Source organism: Coregonus lavaretus (assembly GCF_964263955.1).
Source record: "Coregonus lavaretus genome assembly, chromosome: 14".
Classification (NCBI taxonomy): domain Eukaryota; kingdom Metazoa; phylum Chordata; class Actinopteri; order Salmoniformes; family Salmonidae; genus Coregonus; species Coregonus lavaretus.
Window position 1 is genome coordinate 38,420,769 of NC_140001.1, and position 19,106 is coordinate 38,439,874.

The 19,106-nt window shown below is 45.0% G+C and overlaps 1 protein-coding gene across 1 annotated transcript in view; it reads right to left on the reverse strand.

The window, feature by feature from the left end:
- Positions 1–1,343: 1,343 nt before the first annotated feature.
- Positions 1,344–19,106, reverse strand: part of LOC311141623 (A disintegrin and metalloproteinase with thrombospondin motifs 12-like) — a gene marked incomplete at its 5' end in the record, with an annotated part of 42,165 nt that continues 24,402 nt past the window's right edge. The window contains 10 exons of the mRNA XM_084177012.1: positions 1,344–2,139; positions 3,280–3,430; positions 3,617–3,763; positions 3,912–4,088; positions 4,551–4,703; positions 5,081–6,010; positions 7,473–7,683; positions 9,393–9,519; positions 9,932–10,073; positions 10,194–10,438. Of these exons, the coding sequence (XP_084033138.1) occupies positions 2,024–2,139; positions 3,280–3,430; positions 3,617–3,763; positions 3,912–4,088; positions 4,551–4,703; positions 5,081–6,010; positions 7,473–7,683; positions 9,393–9,519; positions 9,932–10,073; positions 10,194–10,438 (2,399 nt within the window). The 3' untranslated portion in view covers positions 1,344–2,023. The remainder of the gene's footprint in view (positions 2,140–3,279; positions 3,431–3,616; positions 3,764–3,911; positions 4,089–4,550; positions 4,704–5,080; positions 6,011–7,472; positions 7,684–9,392; positions 9,520–9,931; positions 10,074–10,193; positions 10,439–19,106) is intronic.

Below are 19,106 nucleotides of genomic sequence, written 5' to 3' on the forward strand. Positions count from 1 at the left end.
TCAGGTTATCTGGGAGAGAAGAACCAGGGAAACCTGGGCCAGTTCAACATGATCCCTGAAACAGAGCTTGGTGCTACAGTGCTGAGTGCTACACAGCTAGTAGCTAATCACCCACTGTTTCCAACTGAATATTCACCCCTCACCTCTCCACTGTGATAGCCCATGTGTGGTGTGGCTGAGCTGGCAATGTGCTCACATTAGTGGTGGATGTGTTACTTTTTCTCTAAAGACGTGGTGAACGGTCGTATCCAATTTCATATTACAGCTTGTAGACCAAGCGGGAGGTATTTACATAGTCAAGTGCACATACTTTATACAGCTGAAACCGAAGTGCACTTATTCAGATGAATGAGAACAGTCCCAATTTCATTACAGGCAATCAGCAGTAGAGACAATAACAAAGCGTACTCCCCGTCTCTGTTTACCTTACCAAGTATAAAGCAAGTTGTGGTTGATAAGAGGAGCTGGTAGAGTGTTAATGCTCGACTGTTTAGGAGTATTACCGCCAATAATCCTGAGTGGTGCAGTGGTCTAAGGCACTGCATCGCCTTGCTAGAGGCGTCACTACAGACCCGGGTTTGATCCCGGGCTGTATCACAACTGTCTGTGAACGGGAGTCCCATAGGGCAGCACACAATTGGCCCAGCGATGTCCGGGTTATGGGAGGGTTTGGCCGGGTAGGCCATAATTGTAAATAAAAATGTGTTCTTAACTGACTTGCCTGGTTAAATAAAAAAAACTACTTCCTCCTACATCGACCACAGGGCTTCTCACTGATACCATCAGCACAACGGGCCAGGCAGGACTCTAACTACACAACATCAAATCACACACAAAAATAAACATTTCACACTACACTCACAAGAAGGCTGTGTCATCATCTGAACTAACACTTAATGAGGAGGTACTGCAGGGGAATAACAGTGAAAAGTAATGATACAATCTCGTTGGACATTCAAAGCAAAAATCAGTCACACCACATGCTTCTTTCATCATTGCATTTATTGCTGAAGGCTTTTATAAAGATGATAGCATCTGTACACTATCATATACACAGCGGCCATCTTAACTGAGGCCTGAGAGGGATGACCTGCAACACCTCATTCTCATTGGCCAGCCTAATAATGAGGAGGAGCACCACAGCATAGACACACAGCACCAGAGTAGGATGACGTTACCGCTGGTCAGGTGTATGATTTCCCCTTAATGTTAAAGTTAGGATTTGGGGTGCGTAAGCTGATCCCAGATCTGTGCTTAAGGGAAACAACTATCCAGAGCCACAGTACCCCGAGAGCTCTGAGAACAAGAGCAATTAAAACACAATTACACAATAAAAAACTCTACAGTTAAAAACATGAATCTTTATTGTACAGTCTACTATTTACCAAGTATTTGCTTAGTGTCATAGGAAAATGTTCATGACATAATAGTTACCTTATCATTAATTATTCGTTTTTTGGGGATTCATTAAATCCAGCACCATTAAAGTAAGTGCCAGAAAAAACCCATTGTCACCACATAATTTATTTGTAAATACCAGGCAAATACCAGCTGAAAGGGGGTTGTAAACAAAGTGTTACCGGCTGTCACCATAATTTCTGTATTAGTGGGGAAACTTGGAATAGAGAACAAAGTGCAAGCCAAACAGGCTTTTTACACAGCTTGATATTCTGACTGACATTCAACAGTATTGGAAAACAGGTGGGACATGGGTGAGAAGTTCACATAACTAAGTCTTTAGAGGCTGTTGGAGGCCTGGTACCCTGGGTTACACAGTATGAGCTAGGAAGGTGCAAGGCTAAGACAAACTGCACACAGCAGCAATATACAGTATTTTAGCTTCTTGAATTCCCACCCCATATAGGTAACGGTCTGTGGTGGTTATGATGATGATGATGATGATGATGATGAAAAGGCTGTTGCCAGCTGATTGCACTAGAGATGAGCTGCACCCATAGGAGAGCAGTGTGGATGCCCTGTATGTATGCGTTTGAGGTCCATGAGACAGGTAGTGCGGTCAGAGTTACCCTCTACAGGTGACACAGCACTGTTTCTGGATGGACCTGAGGGAGCAGCGGCCCAGCAGCTTCAGCTTGTCACAGAACCGAGACGACATGCTGTTCTTCCTACACAGCGGACCTACACAACCACAACACAGGACAGGACAGAACACTGGCTTAGGTCAACTCCAATATACTGTACGTCGATCAACAGCATACATGTAAAACAAAACATAGCTTCAGTATGAACTATTCCTTTATCTTAAGGTGAAATATCCTTGCTAAATAGCCAACAGGGAGGGATAGGTGTTTATTTTTTTATTTTTTTATTTTTTTTATTTGGGGGATGGATCAGCTTAATATTGCAGATAGATTGAATCTTCTATCAATGTAATTGTCTGCATCACTTCCAATCCCCCATGTTTTTTTATATATATACTCCCCTTTATTACTTTTCAACCCCGCCATCCTTTCCCTACTTGGAGTAAATTAGTGAACAACAATGCCCAGGCCTCTACTTCCGGTCTATACTTACTATCTACACCTTATGGACACAGTTAATTTTACAATAATTCTATTATATATATATATATATTTTTTTTTGCTCCTGAACTTCTTCTACTCTCATGCTCTCCGATCATTTTCATGATGTCCATCCGGTTTGCTTCTATATGCCATATCTTTCTAACTGTGCTCTTTCCCAAAAGCTCCCAACATACAACCTATATACTTATTATGGACACAGTATGCTTACATTATTAGCTATCTTTGTTATTATTTGTTGTTATTTGTTATTAGTCCCATCCTTCAACTCTATTCAATACCTCCCATCTATCTCTTAACACCATCCATATAGGATTTCTATTTGCCATATATATTTCAACCGTACTGTGATGTTTTACAAAAGTTCAGAACCTTTCTATTCTCATTGCTTCTGCAGATTGTGAATTAAAAATAAACATTTTTGCTAAAAGTATTATTATATTATTGATCGATTGACTATGACTTTTCAGATCACCCAGTAATGCTATCTGCAGGGTTAGCTCCAGGTAAATATTGCAATCCTTTAGCCATTCCTGGACCTGTGTCCAAAAACAAGCTACAAATGGACAGAACCAAAACAAATGATCTAATGATTCTCTCTTCACAGCAAAATCTGCAGAGCTGGGAAGATTGTATCCCCCATATAAATAACATTCTATTGGTAGCAAGAATTTTATATAATAATTCTAATTTTTGAATCCGGTGTCGTTTTGGGAGGGATAGGTGTTTGTCTTACCGGTTTTAGTCTGACACTCCTGCATGTTGCATTTCCTGAGTGTGTCAGGCCTGCTGCTCTGCTCACACAGACTGTTCTCCACAGAGCCGGTGTCCTCAACGACACACCGCACCACACGATGCTGCAACCCCTCGCCACAACTCACAGAGCACTGACACACAAACAGAAGACAACAGACATTACTAACACACACAGACACACTAGTCCCCATTGACATACCGCACCATGCAATGCACACTCTGAACATGTAACAGGCACAAAGTTTGCACATAATGTAGGTAAATAAATATACTGCAATTCATGAACTGTAAGTAAATATGTTCTCCAGTGCCTTTACCTCCTCCCAGTCCTGTGGGTCCCAGTAGCTGCAGGGCTGCAGGTTGCAGGTCTCTGTGTCGTTTGGCCTCTGGGTGGCGCTACAGTGCTGCGCTTCAGGGCAGTATACCAGCCGCTCCCTCAATCCACCACCACAGCTACAAGAGCACTGGCGATGAAAGGAGTTTATATTTACAATCATATTCGAACTAATTTAATCTTATTAATAATAGAAAATAGCATATGGACTAAAGCCAGTCAGCATGTGACAATATATGTGTGTGTGCGTGCATGTGTGTTCATGTGTGTATATGTACCTGTCCCCAGGGGGAGGTTCTCCAGGGCTGGCAGGGTTGGGGACGACAGGACAGGGTGCTGGGGGGTCTGGAGGACAGGACTTGGCAGTGGAACGGTCTCAGTGGACGTCCCTTCTGCCCGTCCACACACTGCACCTCACGTTGCCTCCTGCCCACCACCTCACACCCCTTCGGACACTACAGAAAGAGAGGGAGAGAGAGAAAGAAAGAGAGAGAGAGAGAGGAAGAAAGAGAGAGTCAGTATAATACCTTGTCTGTTCTTATTATTACGTGATCTGTAGGTTTTTATTTTAGAGTGGTCCTCGACTCGGCTTGTAAAGGACATCACATTTCATATGGCTATGCAGTAATGTCACTAATAAACTTGTTTCTGCTTTAGCTGACGTGTTGCTGTCTTGCATAGTTTACCAAGGCAAGTGGTAGAAACTTGTAGAAAAGTTGTAGAAACTTGCAGTTGGTAGAGCACGGTGCTTGCAACACAAGGATTGTGGGTTAAATTCCCCGGGACAGCCATATGTAAAATGTATGCACACATGACTGTAAGTCACTTTGGATAAAAGCGTCTGCTAAATGGCATATATTATTATATTAGCTATAGAATGCAGAGACAGTCAGGTACAGTGTACCCAGGCTACTGACCTTGCTCCAATTGCCACTCAGCCAGGTGGCACAGGGGCGCAGGTGGCAGGTGCGAGCTGGTTCTGGTCTCTTCAGGTTGGCACAGTCCGATTCATGCTGGGAGCTACACAGCACTGGCCTCCACATTGCCCCTAGGCCACACGACGTTGAACACTGGCACAGACAACAGGTGAGAAGAGAGCGAGGAAGACGGAAAGTCAGTAAGAGGAGGAGAGAAGGGGGATTTGATTCCTATATATCATCAAAGTAAAGTATGTTGTTCAGGAAAGATGGAAAGATTTGTACAATTGTAGCAAACTTGCTTTAAAACTGCAACATTTTCTTTACACCCCATGGCAAAATGTGTAGAATTGCACAAAATTAACTATGGTTTGGATGTTGGTACGCAGATCCTCGAGCAACTGCGGCCCCTCATGATGAGTTCAGATTTTTTTGTGGCCCCCACCCCCATCAAAGTTGCCCAACACTGGCCTATAGGGTCATCATCAACAAGCTCATAAACACAGAGGGTTCCTTTCTCCTGTACTCACCTCGCTCCAGTTGCCCACCACCCAGAACACCTCCATCCTGGTTGTCCGTTTGGTGAAAGGGTTGATGGAAGGTGTGGTGTTGGGGGGAGTGAGGGGGTAGTGGCTGGTGTTCATGGCCCAGTGTGCAGTGCTGGTTTGTGGGGTTGAGGGGGAGGTAGTGAGGGGTACTCTGGTTGTGTGTGGGGTTGTATGTGATGTTGTTGGGACACTTGTGTGTGGTGTGTGTGGTGTGGATGTAGGGTGTAACCCGGTGGTGGTCACGATGGGTGGTGATTGGTTGGGAGTCCCGAGAGAGGTTTCCGTGGTAAAAATGTCCAGATCTGTAAGCCCCTCCTCCTCTGTAGTCACATCCTCCACTACATAGTCATACCCTGGAGTGTATGTCACCCCCGAATCTGGAAACAAAAAATCAGCTGCACTCCCCTCCTCCTCCTTTTTCTCGTCCTCCTCTTCTTTCTCTCTCATCTCTCTGTTCTCCGTTTCAGTAGGACTGGTCGTAATATACGCCCCATCCTTGTCCTCTACATGCCCATTCTTCACCACTATCAGGTTAAACTCATAGTTATCTACGTCAATGATATCAGTGGCTGTGGAGGACGGTGGGAAGGGCTTGGTGGTAGAAGTGGTGATGGGGGTTGTAGTTCTCTCAGTCACAGTAACAGTGCTGGTTCTGGGTGTAGTGGTGGTGCTGGTGCTTTTGGGGCCCCAGGTGTGTGTAACTGGCTGCCTGGTTGGGTGTCTCTTGGGCAGGTAGATACGGCGGTATTTAGGGGGTGGTCCCGGACGTCGTCGGAGGCCTTTGCTTGGGCAGCTCTGCAGGGCGCACAGTGACTTGGAGCGAGGCATGGTTTCGTTGTCACATTTTTTTGGGGGTGCGGTCAGGCAGGTGACCGTCCGGGTGCGCACGCTACCACCACATGTCACTGGGCACTGAGAGAGAGAGAGAGAGAGCGAGAGAGAGAGAGATGAAATAGGTTATTAACAGAACAAGGAGAGAGATTAAATAGGTTATTAACAGAATAAGGAGAGAGAGATTAAATAGTTTATTAACAGAACAAGGAGAGAGAGAGAGATTAAATAGGTTATTAACAGAACAAGGAGAGCGAGAGATTAAATAGGTTATTAACAGAACAAGGAGAGAGCGAGAGAGAGAGAGAGAGAGAGAGAGAGAGAGAGAGAGAGAGAGAGAGAGAGAGAGAGAGATTAAATAGGTTATTAACAGAACAAGGAGAGAGAGAGAGAGAGAGAGAGAGAGATTAAATAGGTTATTAACAGAACAAGGAGAGAGTGAGAGAGAGAGAGAGATTAAATAGGTTATTAACAGAACAAGGAGAGAGAGAGAGAAAGAGATTAAATAGGTTATTAACAGAACAAGGAGAGAGCGAGAGATTAAATAGGTTATTAACAGAACAAGGAGAGAGAGAGAGAGAGAGAGATTAAATAGGTTATTAACAGAACAAGGAGAGAGCGAGAGATTAAATAGGTTATTAACAGAACAAGGAGAGAGAGAGAGAGAGAGAGAGAGAGATTAAATAGGTTATTAACAGAACAAGGAGAGAGCGAGAGATTAAATAGGTTATTAACAGGACAAGGAGAGAGAGAGAGAGAGAGAGAGAGAGAGAGATTAAATAGGTTATTAACAGAACAAGGAGAGAGCGAGAGATTAAATAGGTTATTAACAGAACAAGGAGAGAGAGAGAGAGAGAGAGAGATTAAATAGGTTATTAACAGAACAAGGAGAGAGAGAGATTAAATAGGTTATTAACAGAACAACAAGAGAGAGAGAGAGAGAGAGAGATTAAATAGGTTATTAACAGAACAAGGAGAGAGAGAGAGAGAGAGAGAGAGAGAGAGAGAGAGAGAGAGAGAGAGAGAGAGAGAGAGAGAGAGAGAGAGAGAGAGAGAGAGATTAAATAGGTTATTAACAAAACAAGGAGCGAGAGAGAGAGAGAGAGAGATTAAATAGGTTATTAACAGAACAAGGAGAGAGCGAGAGATTAAATAGGTTATTAACAGAACAAGGAGGGAGAGAGAGAGAGATTAAATAGGTTATTAACAGAACAAGGAGAGAGCGAGAGATTAAATAGGTTATTAACAGAACAAGGAGGGAGAGAGAGAGAGATTAAATAGGTTATTAACAGAACAAGGAGAGAGCGAGAGATTAAATAGGTTATTAACAGAACAAGGAGAGAGAGAGAGAGAGAGAGAGATTAAATAGGTTATTAACAGAACAAGGAGAGAGAGAGATTAAATAGGTTATTAACAGAACAAGGAGAGAGAGAGAGAGAGAGAGAGAGAGAGAGAGAGAGAGAGAGAGAGAGAGAGAGAGAGAGATTAAATAGTTTATTAACAGAACATGGAGAGAGAGAGAGATTAAATAGGTTAACAGTACCACGCTCCAGTTGCCCGCGGCCCAGTCAGGTCCACAGAGCAGGTCTCTGTTGCAGGGAACCACAGGTTTGGGTTTGAGCAGCTGTTTACAGTCCCCAGGGTGGAGCACCCTCTCCTCCCCCGCCACCGTGCGCACACACAGCACTGTACGTTTCCTCACCCCTCCCGAACCACAGGTGGCAGAGCACAGCTGCCAGCCCCCCACCCACCACCTACACAGGGGGAGAGAGGAGAGAGTGTGAGATAAGGTCCCTGAAAAAAATTGTGTTGGTCTGATTTGCTTCTGAAATTAAAGGTGGCAAAAAACAACAGGGCCATAACAGACACTAATAACACCTGTTAAATTACTGGGCTTTTTAATTGTATTTGTTTGGGGGGGCGGATAAACGTTAATATTGCAGATAGATTGTGGTTTCCATCAATTTAATTGTTTGCATAATTTCTAATCCCACTTATTATCTTTTATTTATTTATACTTCCCCCCAACCCTACCATCCCTACCCTGATTGGAGTAAACTAATGGACACAATATCCTAATTACCTCTTTCTTCAAGTGCTGGATTTTCACCCACAGCGACCAATCCACCATTCTGATCTTAACTCCAACCCTCCAATGTCCACAGATTAACCCATCTTTCCCAGTATAATGTCATTTTGCTATTTATTTTGTAATACATCCCTCCATTTTACTATGATGTCAAAGAGCAAGCAATGCAGATGAGTTGATTACCATTTTGTATTGAGCATACACCTCCATACACTGTTGTTAGTTGCTTGTGTGACATAATTTTACAGTCCTTGTTTACAATGTCCTTCATAAATATTATACCCTTCTTGTACATTTTTGTCCAATATATATATTTTCTCTCTATCAGTACATTGGAGTTTAGCCATATTATTTGCTTTAATAATAGATCTGCCAACTCTGTATGACTTCATTTAAAAAGGAGGATACTTTAAACAGGGATCCATTGTCAATCCATTGAAAATGTAAGGTTTTAAGAGGCCGATCTTAAACATAGGATGGGCCAAACATAGGATGGGCCTCTCTTAGCAGCTTGCTTAAAAACCAGTTTGGATTTAGATACAGTTTTGGAACAATGGAGGCTTTAAGAGAGAGGTTTAATGCCTTAATATTTAATTGTTTTAACTCTCCAAACTCATGTTCGTTATATAAATATGCTCGTTTAACTTTGTCTGATTTGCCATTCCAAATAAAGTGAAATATTTTTTCCTCGCATTACTTGAAAAATGATTATCCTGGAGTCGGTAGAGCCATGAAAAAATATATAAACTGAGATATCTCTAGAGAATTAATCAGAGTAATCTTCCCGGAGATGGATAGGTGTTTCCCTCTCCACGGTTTCAAAATTCTGTCTATTTTGCTAAGTTTGCAAGAACGCTCAACCTTTCCTGGATATGTACACCAAGCACATAGACTTCACCATCCACCCATTTAATCAGGAGACCACATGGCAATTTAAAAGTTTGTCTCTTTTAGAGACCCAACCCGTAATATAGTACACTTATCATAGTTGGGTTTTAGTCCAGAGAAACTAGAGAAATTATCTAGTTCCTCAATGAGGTCCTTCAAGGTTGAAGATCGAGGACTCAAGAGAATCACTTCAATCATCGGCGTACATTGATACTTTTGTCTCTAATCCATTCATTTTTAGCCCCTTAATGTTATCATTAGATTTTTAAAGCTAATAGTTTCATGGCCATAATAAAAACATATGGTGACAGAGGGCAACCTTATTTAATGCCTCTTGACAATTTAAAGTTGTCAGAAAAGTAACCATTATTTATGATTTTACATAAAGGATTGTTGAACATGACTTTTACCCATTTTATGAAAGATTAGTAGAAACAAGACTGGTGTTATAGAGTATTCGTCATAGTAATAGGGAAACTAAGGAACCTGGCGGGGCAGTCCATGTTCTTGCACTTGCGGTGTTGGTCCTCCGGGCGGCTCTCTGGGTCACAAAAAGCCTCATCGACCACGCCCACCTCCAACTCAAAACACCTGACAGGCTGATGCTGTTTACCTGGACATCACAGAACACAGGCAGGGATGCTAAGAGGGATCCTTGGGATGACCCTACCTTAAACCCTAACCTTGACCTTAACCCCTACCCTTACCTAACCCTAACCTTAACCTGTTAAATGTAAACTTCAATGAGGTTGGTTCATCCCAAGCATCCCACTTAGCATATACCAAAAGGTTTCTGTCTGAATAATCACACTGTTTGCTCTGACACTCAATATTGCTCTACTGTCTGATTAGAATGTAATCAGACAGACCATCAGAATCCAAAATCCACAACTCTCAACAAATGTCAAGTTCACACAGGGACTACAAATATGCTACACATGCAGTACGGCCATCATACTAAAGCTGAATATGAATTTGAGGTTGTTTAAAAGACATCATAAGTTGTTTAAAAGACAACCCTTCACCTAGCCCACAGGTGGTGCTGCAGTCTGTCCAGGCCCCATGCCTCCACCTATACTCCGACCTGATGACCTCATTTCCTGTCTGGCGGTTCCTCTTGATGGTGTACTCATACTTTATACCTGGGTTCTTCTCCTGGTACAGCAACTAGACAACAGGAAACACACACTAAACAGTTAGCCTGTGTGTATCATATCTGAATCCTGATCTAGCTGGTCAATATCTAGCTGTATTGATTCATGTGTATAGTGTGTATGGTGTGTATACCTGGATCATGACTGGTTGTTTGGTGGGTCCAGGTGAGGTAAGGTTCTCCAGGTTCCCGCTGCGTTCGTAGTAGAAGGTGGTTCCGCCTGCCTTGTACTCCCCGTTCCATTGGATGATGTACTGGCCATTCAGGAAGTACTCCTCTGACCCCTGACCCCGCAGAGCCAGAAAGTTCCCTGCCTCCTCCATTTCCTGGACCACAATGTCACGTGCCCCCTCTGGGATCACTCCCACGTCCACGTAGCCTGTGATAGGAGGAAGGAGAAGAAGGTGAATCAGCTGTGTTAGTGCTGGGCTGGAACAAAAGCCTGAAAACCCTGTGGGTCCCTAGGACTGAAAAGAACTGCCCTTTATGTAATCATATGCAATTTTAACCATTTACCCTAACCTTGACCCTAAACCTACAATGGTATCAAAGCTAGAGAAATGAAATGCAAGCAGAGGCATGACGAAGACACTAATAAACACAGAATGATTCATGGTTGCAAGTTGCAACGTGGGAGAGGCCAGAGCTTACAGAGAGGCCACCATGGCAGCCAGCTATGGTTGCACCAACATCCAGACTTCCAGACTCTCTGTGATCTTTTATAGAGGGTGGGAGAGTGGCGTGTGTGTGTGTGTTGGGTGGTGGGGTGGGGTAACCATGTCTCTTGTCTGTAACGGTGTGTGTGGGAGGGCACTGCTCTGGTAGGGTCTCTGGTTTTTAATAGTGTGTGGATGTGTGGGGTAGGTGTTGGTGTGTGTCTGTTTGTGAGGGTAAAGGAGGGGGTAGCATTACTTTGGATCTCAGCTCTGCCCTTTGAAGTTTCATACATCTGAGCCGGAGGGTGTCCGTAAAAGGGCACTGGAGACACACACAACACACACACACACAATGGATGTCTGGGAGGTAAGGTTGAGATCTGGGTCTGCATTCCAAACATAAAGCTCACTCCCTTCTCCCAGTCCTGGATGACTTGTCCTACCAGATATGAAGGGATCATGCAGTCAGTCCTGTAATGGATCTACCTACTACCTGCCACCAGTTCCAAATTGATCCCCATTCCCTTGCCCATGCTCAGGCAGGGCTGAACTACTGTATTTGGGGCCCCAGGGCACTGACCTTTAGAAAAACAGCCAACTTCCTGCAATTCTACACAATTCTATATTCTATATTCTATATGCTATCTGGGGGGCCCCGACCTCCAGGGGGCCCACAACCAAAACCCCCCTCTCCCCCCCAAAAACAAAACATTTTGTTGGGGGCCATGGGGCACCTGATCTGCCCGTTTGGTAATCCGGCCCTGTGCTTCGGAACTTCTTATACATCTGAAAGGATTGGTTAGGAAGTGGCTTTACCTTGGCCTCTGATTGGCGAGGTTGAATTGTGTGCCATACTGCTTATATCTGAAGTCTTTTGTCTGATACTTGCAGGTGCACTATTACTGTCTGGGGGTCGGGTTTAGGGGTCAGTTGGGGGTTGGGCCCTTCAAAGTGCTGAATGGAGTTGTTGCCATATATTCAAGGATTGAATGCAACATCTGAATGTGATATGTGAGGAAGAGTTGCTTGGAGATATAGTATAAATAAAAACTGTGACTTCAAGTGAAGGGGGCAGATCAGGAATCTTTGTTGGAATGTGGCCCTCACAATCAACTGAAATAAATACAGCAAATAATCAGGGACCTGCATCCTAATGATTCTATTCTGTCTGTCACACCCTGGCCTTAGTTATCTTTGTTTTCATTCATATTTTAGTTAGGTCAGGGTGTGACATGGTGAAGTATGTGTTTTGGTTTGTCTAGGGGTTTGTAGGTTTAATGGGGTAATGTCTTGTCTAGGTGTTTGTATGTTGATGGCTGCCTGGATTGGTTCTCAATTGGAGACAGCTGTGGTTTATTGTCTCTAATTGGGAGCCATATTTAAGGCAGCCATGGGCATCAGGTGTTTGTGGGTAATTGTCTATGTTGAACGTTTGTTGCTTGTCTGTGCACTTACGTTATTTAGCTTCACGGTCGTTTGTTGTTTTGTAAGTTTTGGATAGTGTTCGGTTTCGTGTTTTTCTCTCTTCCAAAATAAAGAGATGTTTATTTCACACGCTGCGCCTTGGTCCTCCTCTATGCTTGACGATCGTGACAGAATTACCCACCAATCTAGGACCAAGCGGCGTGTCAAGCGGCAACAGGACCCACCTACACAGGATTCATGGACATGGGAGGAGATACTGGATGGAAAGGGTCCTTGGGCACAACCGGGAGAAGTTCGCCGCCCTCGTGAAGAGCTGGAGGCAGCTAAAGCCGAGAGGAGGCGATATGAGGAGGCAGCACGGAGGCAAGGCTGGAAGCCCGTGAGCACTAGCCAAAAATGTCTTGGGGGGGGGGCCATAAAGGGAGTGTGGCGAAGTCAGGTAGGAGACCTGCGCCTACTCCCTGTACTTACCGTGGAGAGCGAGAGTACGGGCAGACACCGTGTTACGCAGTAGAGCGCATGGTGTCTCCTGTACGCGTGCATAGCCCGGTTCGGTACATTCCAGCTCCACGTATCGGCCGGGCTAGATTGAGCGTCGAGCCGGATGTCATGAAGCCGGCCCAACGCATCTGGCCACCAGTGCGTCTCCTCGGGCCGGCTTACATGGCACCAGCCTTACGCATGGTGTCCCCGGTTCGCCTACATAGCCCGGTGCGGGTTATTCCACCTTCCCGTATTGGTCGGGCGACGGGGAGCATACAACCAGGTAAGGTTGGGCAGGCTCAGTGCTCAAGGGAGCCAGTAGGCCTGCACGGTCCGGTATTTCCGGTGCCACCTCCCCGCTCCAGCCCAGTACCACCAGTGCCTACACCACGCACCAAGCCTCCTGTGTGTCCCCAGAGTCCTGTGCGTCCTGTTGCTGCTCCCCGCACTAGCCCTGAGATGCGTGTCCTCAGCCCGGGACCACCAGTTCCGGCACCACGCACTAGGCCTTATGTGCGTCCCCAGGGTCCAGCATGCCCTGTTCCTTCTCCCCGCACTAGACCTGAGATGCGTGTCCTCAGCCCGGTACCTCCAGTTCCGGCACCACGCACCAGGCCTATAGGGCGTCTCGGCCGGCCAGAGTCTGCCGTCTGCCTAATGGCGCCTGAACTGCCCGTCTGCCCAACGCCGTCTGAACTGTCCGTCTGCCAAGCGCTGCATGAACTGCCCGTCTGTACTGAGCCTGCTAAGCCGCCCGTCTGCCATGAGCCTTCAGAGCCGTCCGCCAGACCGGAGCCGCTAAAGCCTTCCGCCAGACAGGAGCCGCTAGAGCCTTCCGCCAGACAGGATCAGCCAGAGCCTTCCGCCAGACAGGATCAGCCAGAGCCTTCCGCCAGACAGGATCAGCCAGAGCCTTCCGCCAGACAGGATCAGCCAGAGCCTTCTGCCAGACAGGATCAGCCAGAGCCTTCCGCCAGCCATGAGCAGCCAGATCCGTCAGCCAGCCATGAGCAGCCAGATCCGTCAGCCAGCCATGAGCAGCCAGATCCGTCAGCCAGCCATGAGCAGCCAGATCCTTCAGCCAGCCATGAGCAGCCAGATCCGTCAGCCAGCCATGAGCAGCCAGATCCTTCAGCCAGCCATGAGCAGCCAGATCCTTCAGCCAGCCATGAGCAGCCAGATCCGTCAGCCAGCCATGAGCAGCCAGATCCGTCAGCCAGCCATGAGCAGCCAGATCCGTCAGCCAGCCATGAGCCGTCCAGCCAGGATCCGCCAGAGCCGTCCAGCCAGGATCCGCCAGAGCCGTCCAGCCAGGATCCGCCAGAGCCATCCAGCCAGGATCCGCTAGAGCCGTCCAGCCGGGATCCGCCAGAGCCGTCCAGCCAGGATCCGCCAGCCAGCCAGGATCCGCCAGAGCCAGCCAGCCAGGATCCGCCATTCAGTCCGGTGCTGCCCCTTAGTCCGGTGCTGCCCCTTAGCCCGGTGCTGCCCCTTATCCTGGTGCTGCTCCTTATCCTGGTGCTGCTCCTTATCCTGGTGCTGCCCCTTAGTCCGGTGCTGCCCCTTAATCCAGGTGGGTTAAGTTGGAGGGTGGTCATTGGGAGGAGGCTACGAAAGCGGGTAGTGACTATGGTGGGGTGGGGACCACGACCAGTGCCAGAGCCGCCACCGTGGACAGACGCCCACCCAGACCCTCCCCTAGACTTTATGCTGGTGCGCCCGGAGTTCGCACCTTAAGGGGGGGGTTATGTCACACCCTGGCCTTAGTTATCTTTGTTTTCATTCATATTTTAGTTAGGTCAGGGTGTGACATGGTGAAGTATGTGTTTTGGTTTGTCTAGGGGTTTGTAGGTTTAATGGGGTAATGTCTTGTCTAGGTGTTTGTATGTTGATGGCTGCCTGGATTGGTTCTCAATTGGAGACAGCTGTGGTTTATTGTCTCTAATTGGGAGCCATATTTAAGGCAGCCATGGGCATCAGGTGTTTGTGGGTAATTGTCTATGTTGAACGTTTGTTGCTTGTCTGTGCACTTACGTTATTTAGCTTCACGGTCGTTTGTTGTTTTGTAAGTTTTGGATAGTGTTCGGTTTCGTGTTTTTCTCTCTTCCAAAATAAAGAGATGTTTATTTCACACGCTGCGCCTTGGTCCTCCTCTATGCTTGACGATCGTGACACTGTCATGGATGATAATAACTAATACTGACATTTTGTGGTGTGCAAACATATGATCATAATCCTTTTCAGTTATTCTATAATATAGGATATAGTCAATGTTTGATTTTATCTTGTACGAACATTATCATGATAATTTTCACTGTCATAAGTCAGTTAATCTATTCATTTCATACCTGCTCCCAAAAAGGCTCTTAAAATTGCTTCTTTATTTACAAATATAAAAAAATTGCATGGATGGACATCGACAGGAATAAAATCTAGTATTGACGTGGTTTTACAGTCCTAATGCACCCGCACATTACAACTTTGATCCGCATAGATACTATAATCATCTAGGCCACAGGGATTGGTGGAAGTCATTTTGGCAAAACTGTTATTCCCCGCATTCATGTAATGATGGCACTGAAGCAGACACATTGAGCACACATTTGGCATGCCAAACTTTGTTGTACTAATTACATACGCCACCAACAAAGGTGATGGATACAATTTTGGATTTTAACTTTCCTGACCGGGACAGTCACTCAATACTGGAATATAAAAGAAACCCAGAAACCCTGGACATGTGAGTAGATATATTATTAATGTTCAACCGGAAAACGAGGGTGCGTGGCTTTTGACAATTCAGTAACTGACAGTATGGGGTGCACGTCCAACTGACGGTCAGCTGGCTAGTGATCGTGTGTGTGGTGTAACTTTACTGATTCAAATAACCCATGGAATGTCATAATACAATTATAGGGATTATATATTCATTATAAGGATAATAGATTGAAGCTAGTATAAACTGCTGATCGCCTCTTATGGGAGCAGGTAGCACAAATATATTGCTTCATGCTAATGCTAGCTAGGTAGGTTTTGACATTTTGGTAGGGGCGTGTCAGTTCTAGCTAGGTTGCTGTCACTCACTGGCTGGAAGTCGTGTGTGTGGTACTGATGCAAAGAAATCATCAAATGACATTTCAGAATATAATTCATTATAGGGCTAGTAGATTGAAGTTAGTATCAATTGCGTATCTCCTCTTATGGGAGCAGGTGACATTGTTAGCTTAGCCTGCTAGCTAGCTAATTAATTATGATCTCAGATCTACTTAGCTAGTTAGTTCTTACCAGTGTCTGGGTGTCGGCGTTTCAACCATAATTTCCCCCCGGGAATGCTGTGTCATGATGTTGTGTCCCTAGATTAGCAATGTACAGTTGAAGTCAGAAGTTTACATATACCTTAGCCAAATACATTTAAACTCAGTTTTTCACAATTCCTGACATTTAATCCTAGTAAAAATTCCCTGTCTTAGGTCAGTTAGGATCACCACTTGATTTTAAGAATGTGAAATGTCAGAATAATAGTAGAGAGAATGATTTATTTCAGCTTTTATTTCTTTCATCACATTCCCAGTGGGTCAGAAGTTTACATACACTCAATTAGTATTTGGTAGCATTGCCTTTAAATTGCTTAACTTGTGTCAAATGTTTCGGGAAGCCTGACAGAGCTGGTGTAACTGAGTCAGGTTTGTAGGCCTCCTTGCTCGCACATGCTTTTTCAGTTCTGCCCACACATTTTCTATAGGATTGAGGTCAGGGCTTTGTGACGGCCACTCCAATACCTTGACTTTGTTGTCCTTAAGCCATTTTGCCACAACTTTGGAAGTATGCTTGGGGTCATTGTCCATTTGGAAGAGCCATTTGCGACCAACCTTTAACTTCCTGACTGATGTCTTGAGATGTTGCTTCAATATATCCACATAATTGTCCTTCCTCATGATGCCATCTATTTTGTGAAGTGCACCAGTCCCTCCTACAGCAAAGCACCCCCACAGCATGATGCTGCCACCCCCGTGCTTCACGGTTGGGATGGTGTTCTTCGGCTTGCAAGTGTGCCCCTTTTTCCTCCAAACATAACGATGGTCATTATGGCCAAACAGTTCTATTTTTGTTTCATCAGACCAGAGGATATTTCTCCAAAAAGTACGATCTTTGTCCCTATGTGCAGTTGCAAACCGTAGTCTGGCTTTTTTTATGGCGGTTTTGGAGCAGTGGCTTCTTCCTTGCTAAGCGGCCTTTCAGGTTATGTCGATATAGGACTCGTTTTACTGTGGATATAGATACTTTTGTACCTGTTTCCTCCAGCATCTTCACAAGGTCCTTTGCTGTTGTTCTGGGATTGATTTGCACTTTTCGGACCAAAGTACGTTCATCTCTCGGAGACAGAACGCATCTCCTTCCTGAGCGGTATGACGGCTGCGTGGTCCCATGGTGTTTATACTTGCGTACTATTATTTGTACAGATGAACGTGGTACCTTCAGGCGTTTGGAAATTGCTCCCAAGGATGAACCAGACTTGTGGAGGTCTACAATTTTTTTTCTGAGGTCTTGACTGATTTCTTTTGATTATCCCATGATGTCAAGCAAAGAGGCACTGCGTTTGAAGGTAGGCCTTGAAATACATCCACAGGTACACCTCCAATTGACTCAAATGATGTCAATTAGCCTATCAGAAGCTTCTAAAGCCATGACATCATTTTCTGGAATTTACCAAGCTGTTTAAAGGCACAGTCAACTTAGTGTATATAAACTTCTGACCCACTAGAATTGTGATACAGTGAATTATAAGTGAAATAATCTGTCTGTAAACAATTGTTGGAAAAATTACTTGTGTCATGCACAAAGTAGATGTCCTAACCGGCTTGCCAAAACTATAGTTTGTTAAAAATAAATTTGTGAAGTGGTTGAAAAACAAGTTTTAATGACTCCAACCTAAGTGTATGTAAACTTCCGACTTCAACTGTATGTGTGTAGATGTCAGTCAGTGTCATACAGTTTTGATTGTATCGCTATCAAAATAAAATGATATGAGACTAAGGTAAAAGGCAGTAACCGCTGCCAAGGGCAGGTTGAAACCAAGCTAAAAGGCAGCAAGTTCAGTTACTGCCATTTACCTTGGTTTCACAGTAACCTTTTGCTGTTACTGCTAATATGACCCCCATTTTCTCCAAAACACAATATAATAGAGACAGGATACTTGTCCACATGATTAAGGATGAGCAGTTACTGCCTTATTGCTTGGTAGGGCAGTATAGTAAGCTACAATAATGTCCTGCTCTGAAGAGAAAATCTATCAATCTATCTTTCGCTCTGTATTTCTCTCTCTCTCTGGCTGTGAGGTCACGGAGGTCACTAGTGAGTCATTCTCTCAAAAATAAAATAAAATAAAATTGTATTTGTCACATGCGCCGAATACAACAGGGGTAGACCTTACAGTGAAATGCTTACTTACAAGCCCTTAACCAACAATGCAATTTTAAGAAAAATAAGTGTTAAGAAAGTATTTACAAAAATAAACTGAAGTAAAAAATTGATTAATAAAAAATAATTAAAGAGCAGCAGTAAAATAACAGTAGCGAGGCTATATACAGGGGGTACTGGTACAGAGTCAATGTGCGGGGGCACAGGTTAGTTGAGATAATTGAGGTAATATGTACATATAGGTAGAGGTAAAGTGACTGTGCATAGATAATAAACAGAGAGTAGCAGCAGCGTAAAAGGTGTGGGGGGGGGGGGGGGGGTAGCCATTTGATTAGCTGTTCAGGAGTCTTATGGCTTGGGGGTAGAAGCTGTTAAGAAGCCTTTTGGACCTAGACTTGGTGCTCCGGTACCACTTGCCGTGCGGTAGTATAGAGAACAGTCTATGACTAGGGTGGCTGGAGTCTTTGGCAATTTTTAGGGCCTTCCTCTGACATCGTCTGGTATAGAGGTCCTGGATGGCAAGAAGTTTGGCCCCAGTGATGTACTGGGCCGTACGCACTACCCTCTGTAGTGCCTTGCGGTCGGAGGCCGAGTAGTTGCCATACCAGGCGGTGATGCAACCAGTCAGGATGCTCTCGATGGTGCAGCTGTATAACTTTTTGAGGATCTGAGGACCGATGCCAAATCTTTTCAGTCTCCTGAGAGGGAATAGGCTTTGTATAGGCTTTGTCATGCCCTCTTCATGACTGTCTTGGTGTGTTTGGACCATGATAGTTTTTTTTTTTTTTTTTTTTTTTTTTTGGTGAGGAACTTGAAGCTCTCAACCTGCTCCACTACAGCCCCGTTGATGAGAATGGGGGCATGCTCGGTCCTCCTTTTCCTGTAGTCCACAATAATCTCCTTTGTCTTGGATCACGTTGAGGGAGAGGTTGTTATCCTGGCACCACACGGCCAGGTCTCTGACCTCCTCCCTGTAGACTGTCTCATCGTTGTCGGTGATCAGGCCTACAACTGTTGTGTCATCGGCAAACTTAATGATGGTGTTGGAGTCATGCTTGGCCATGC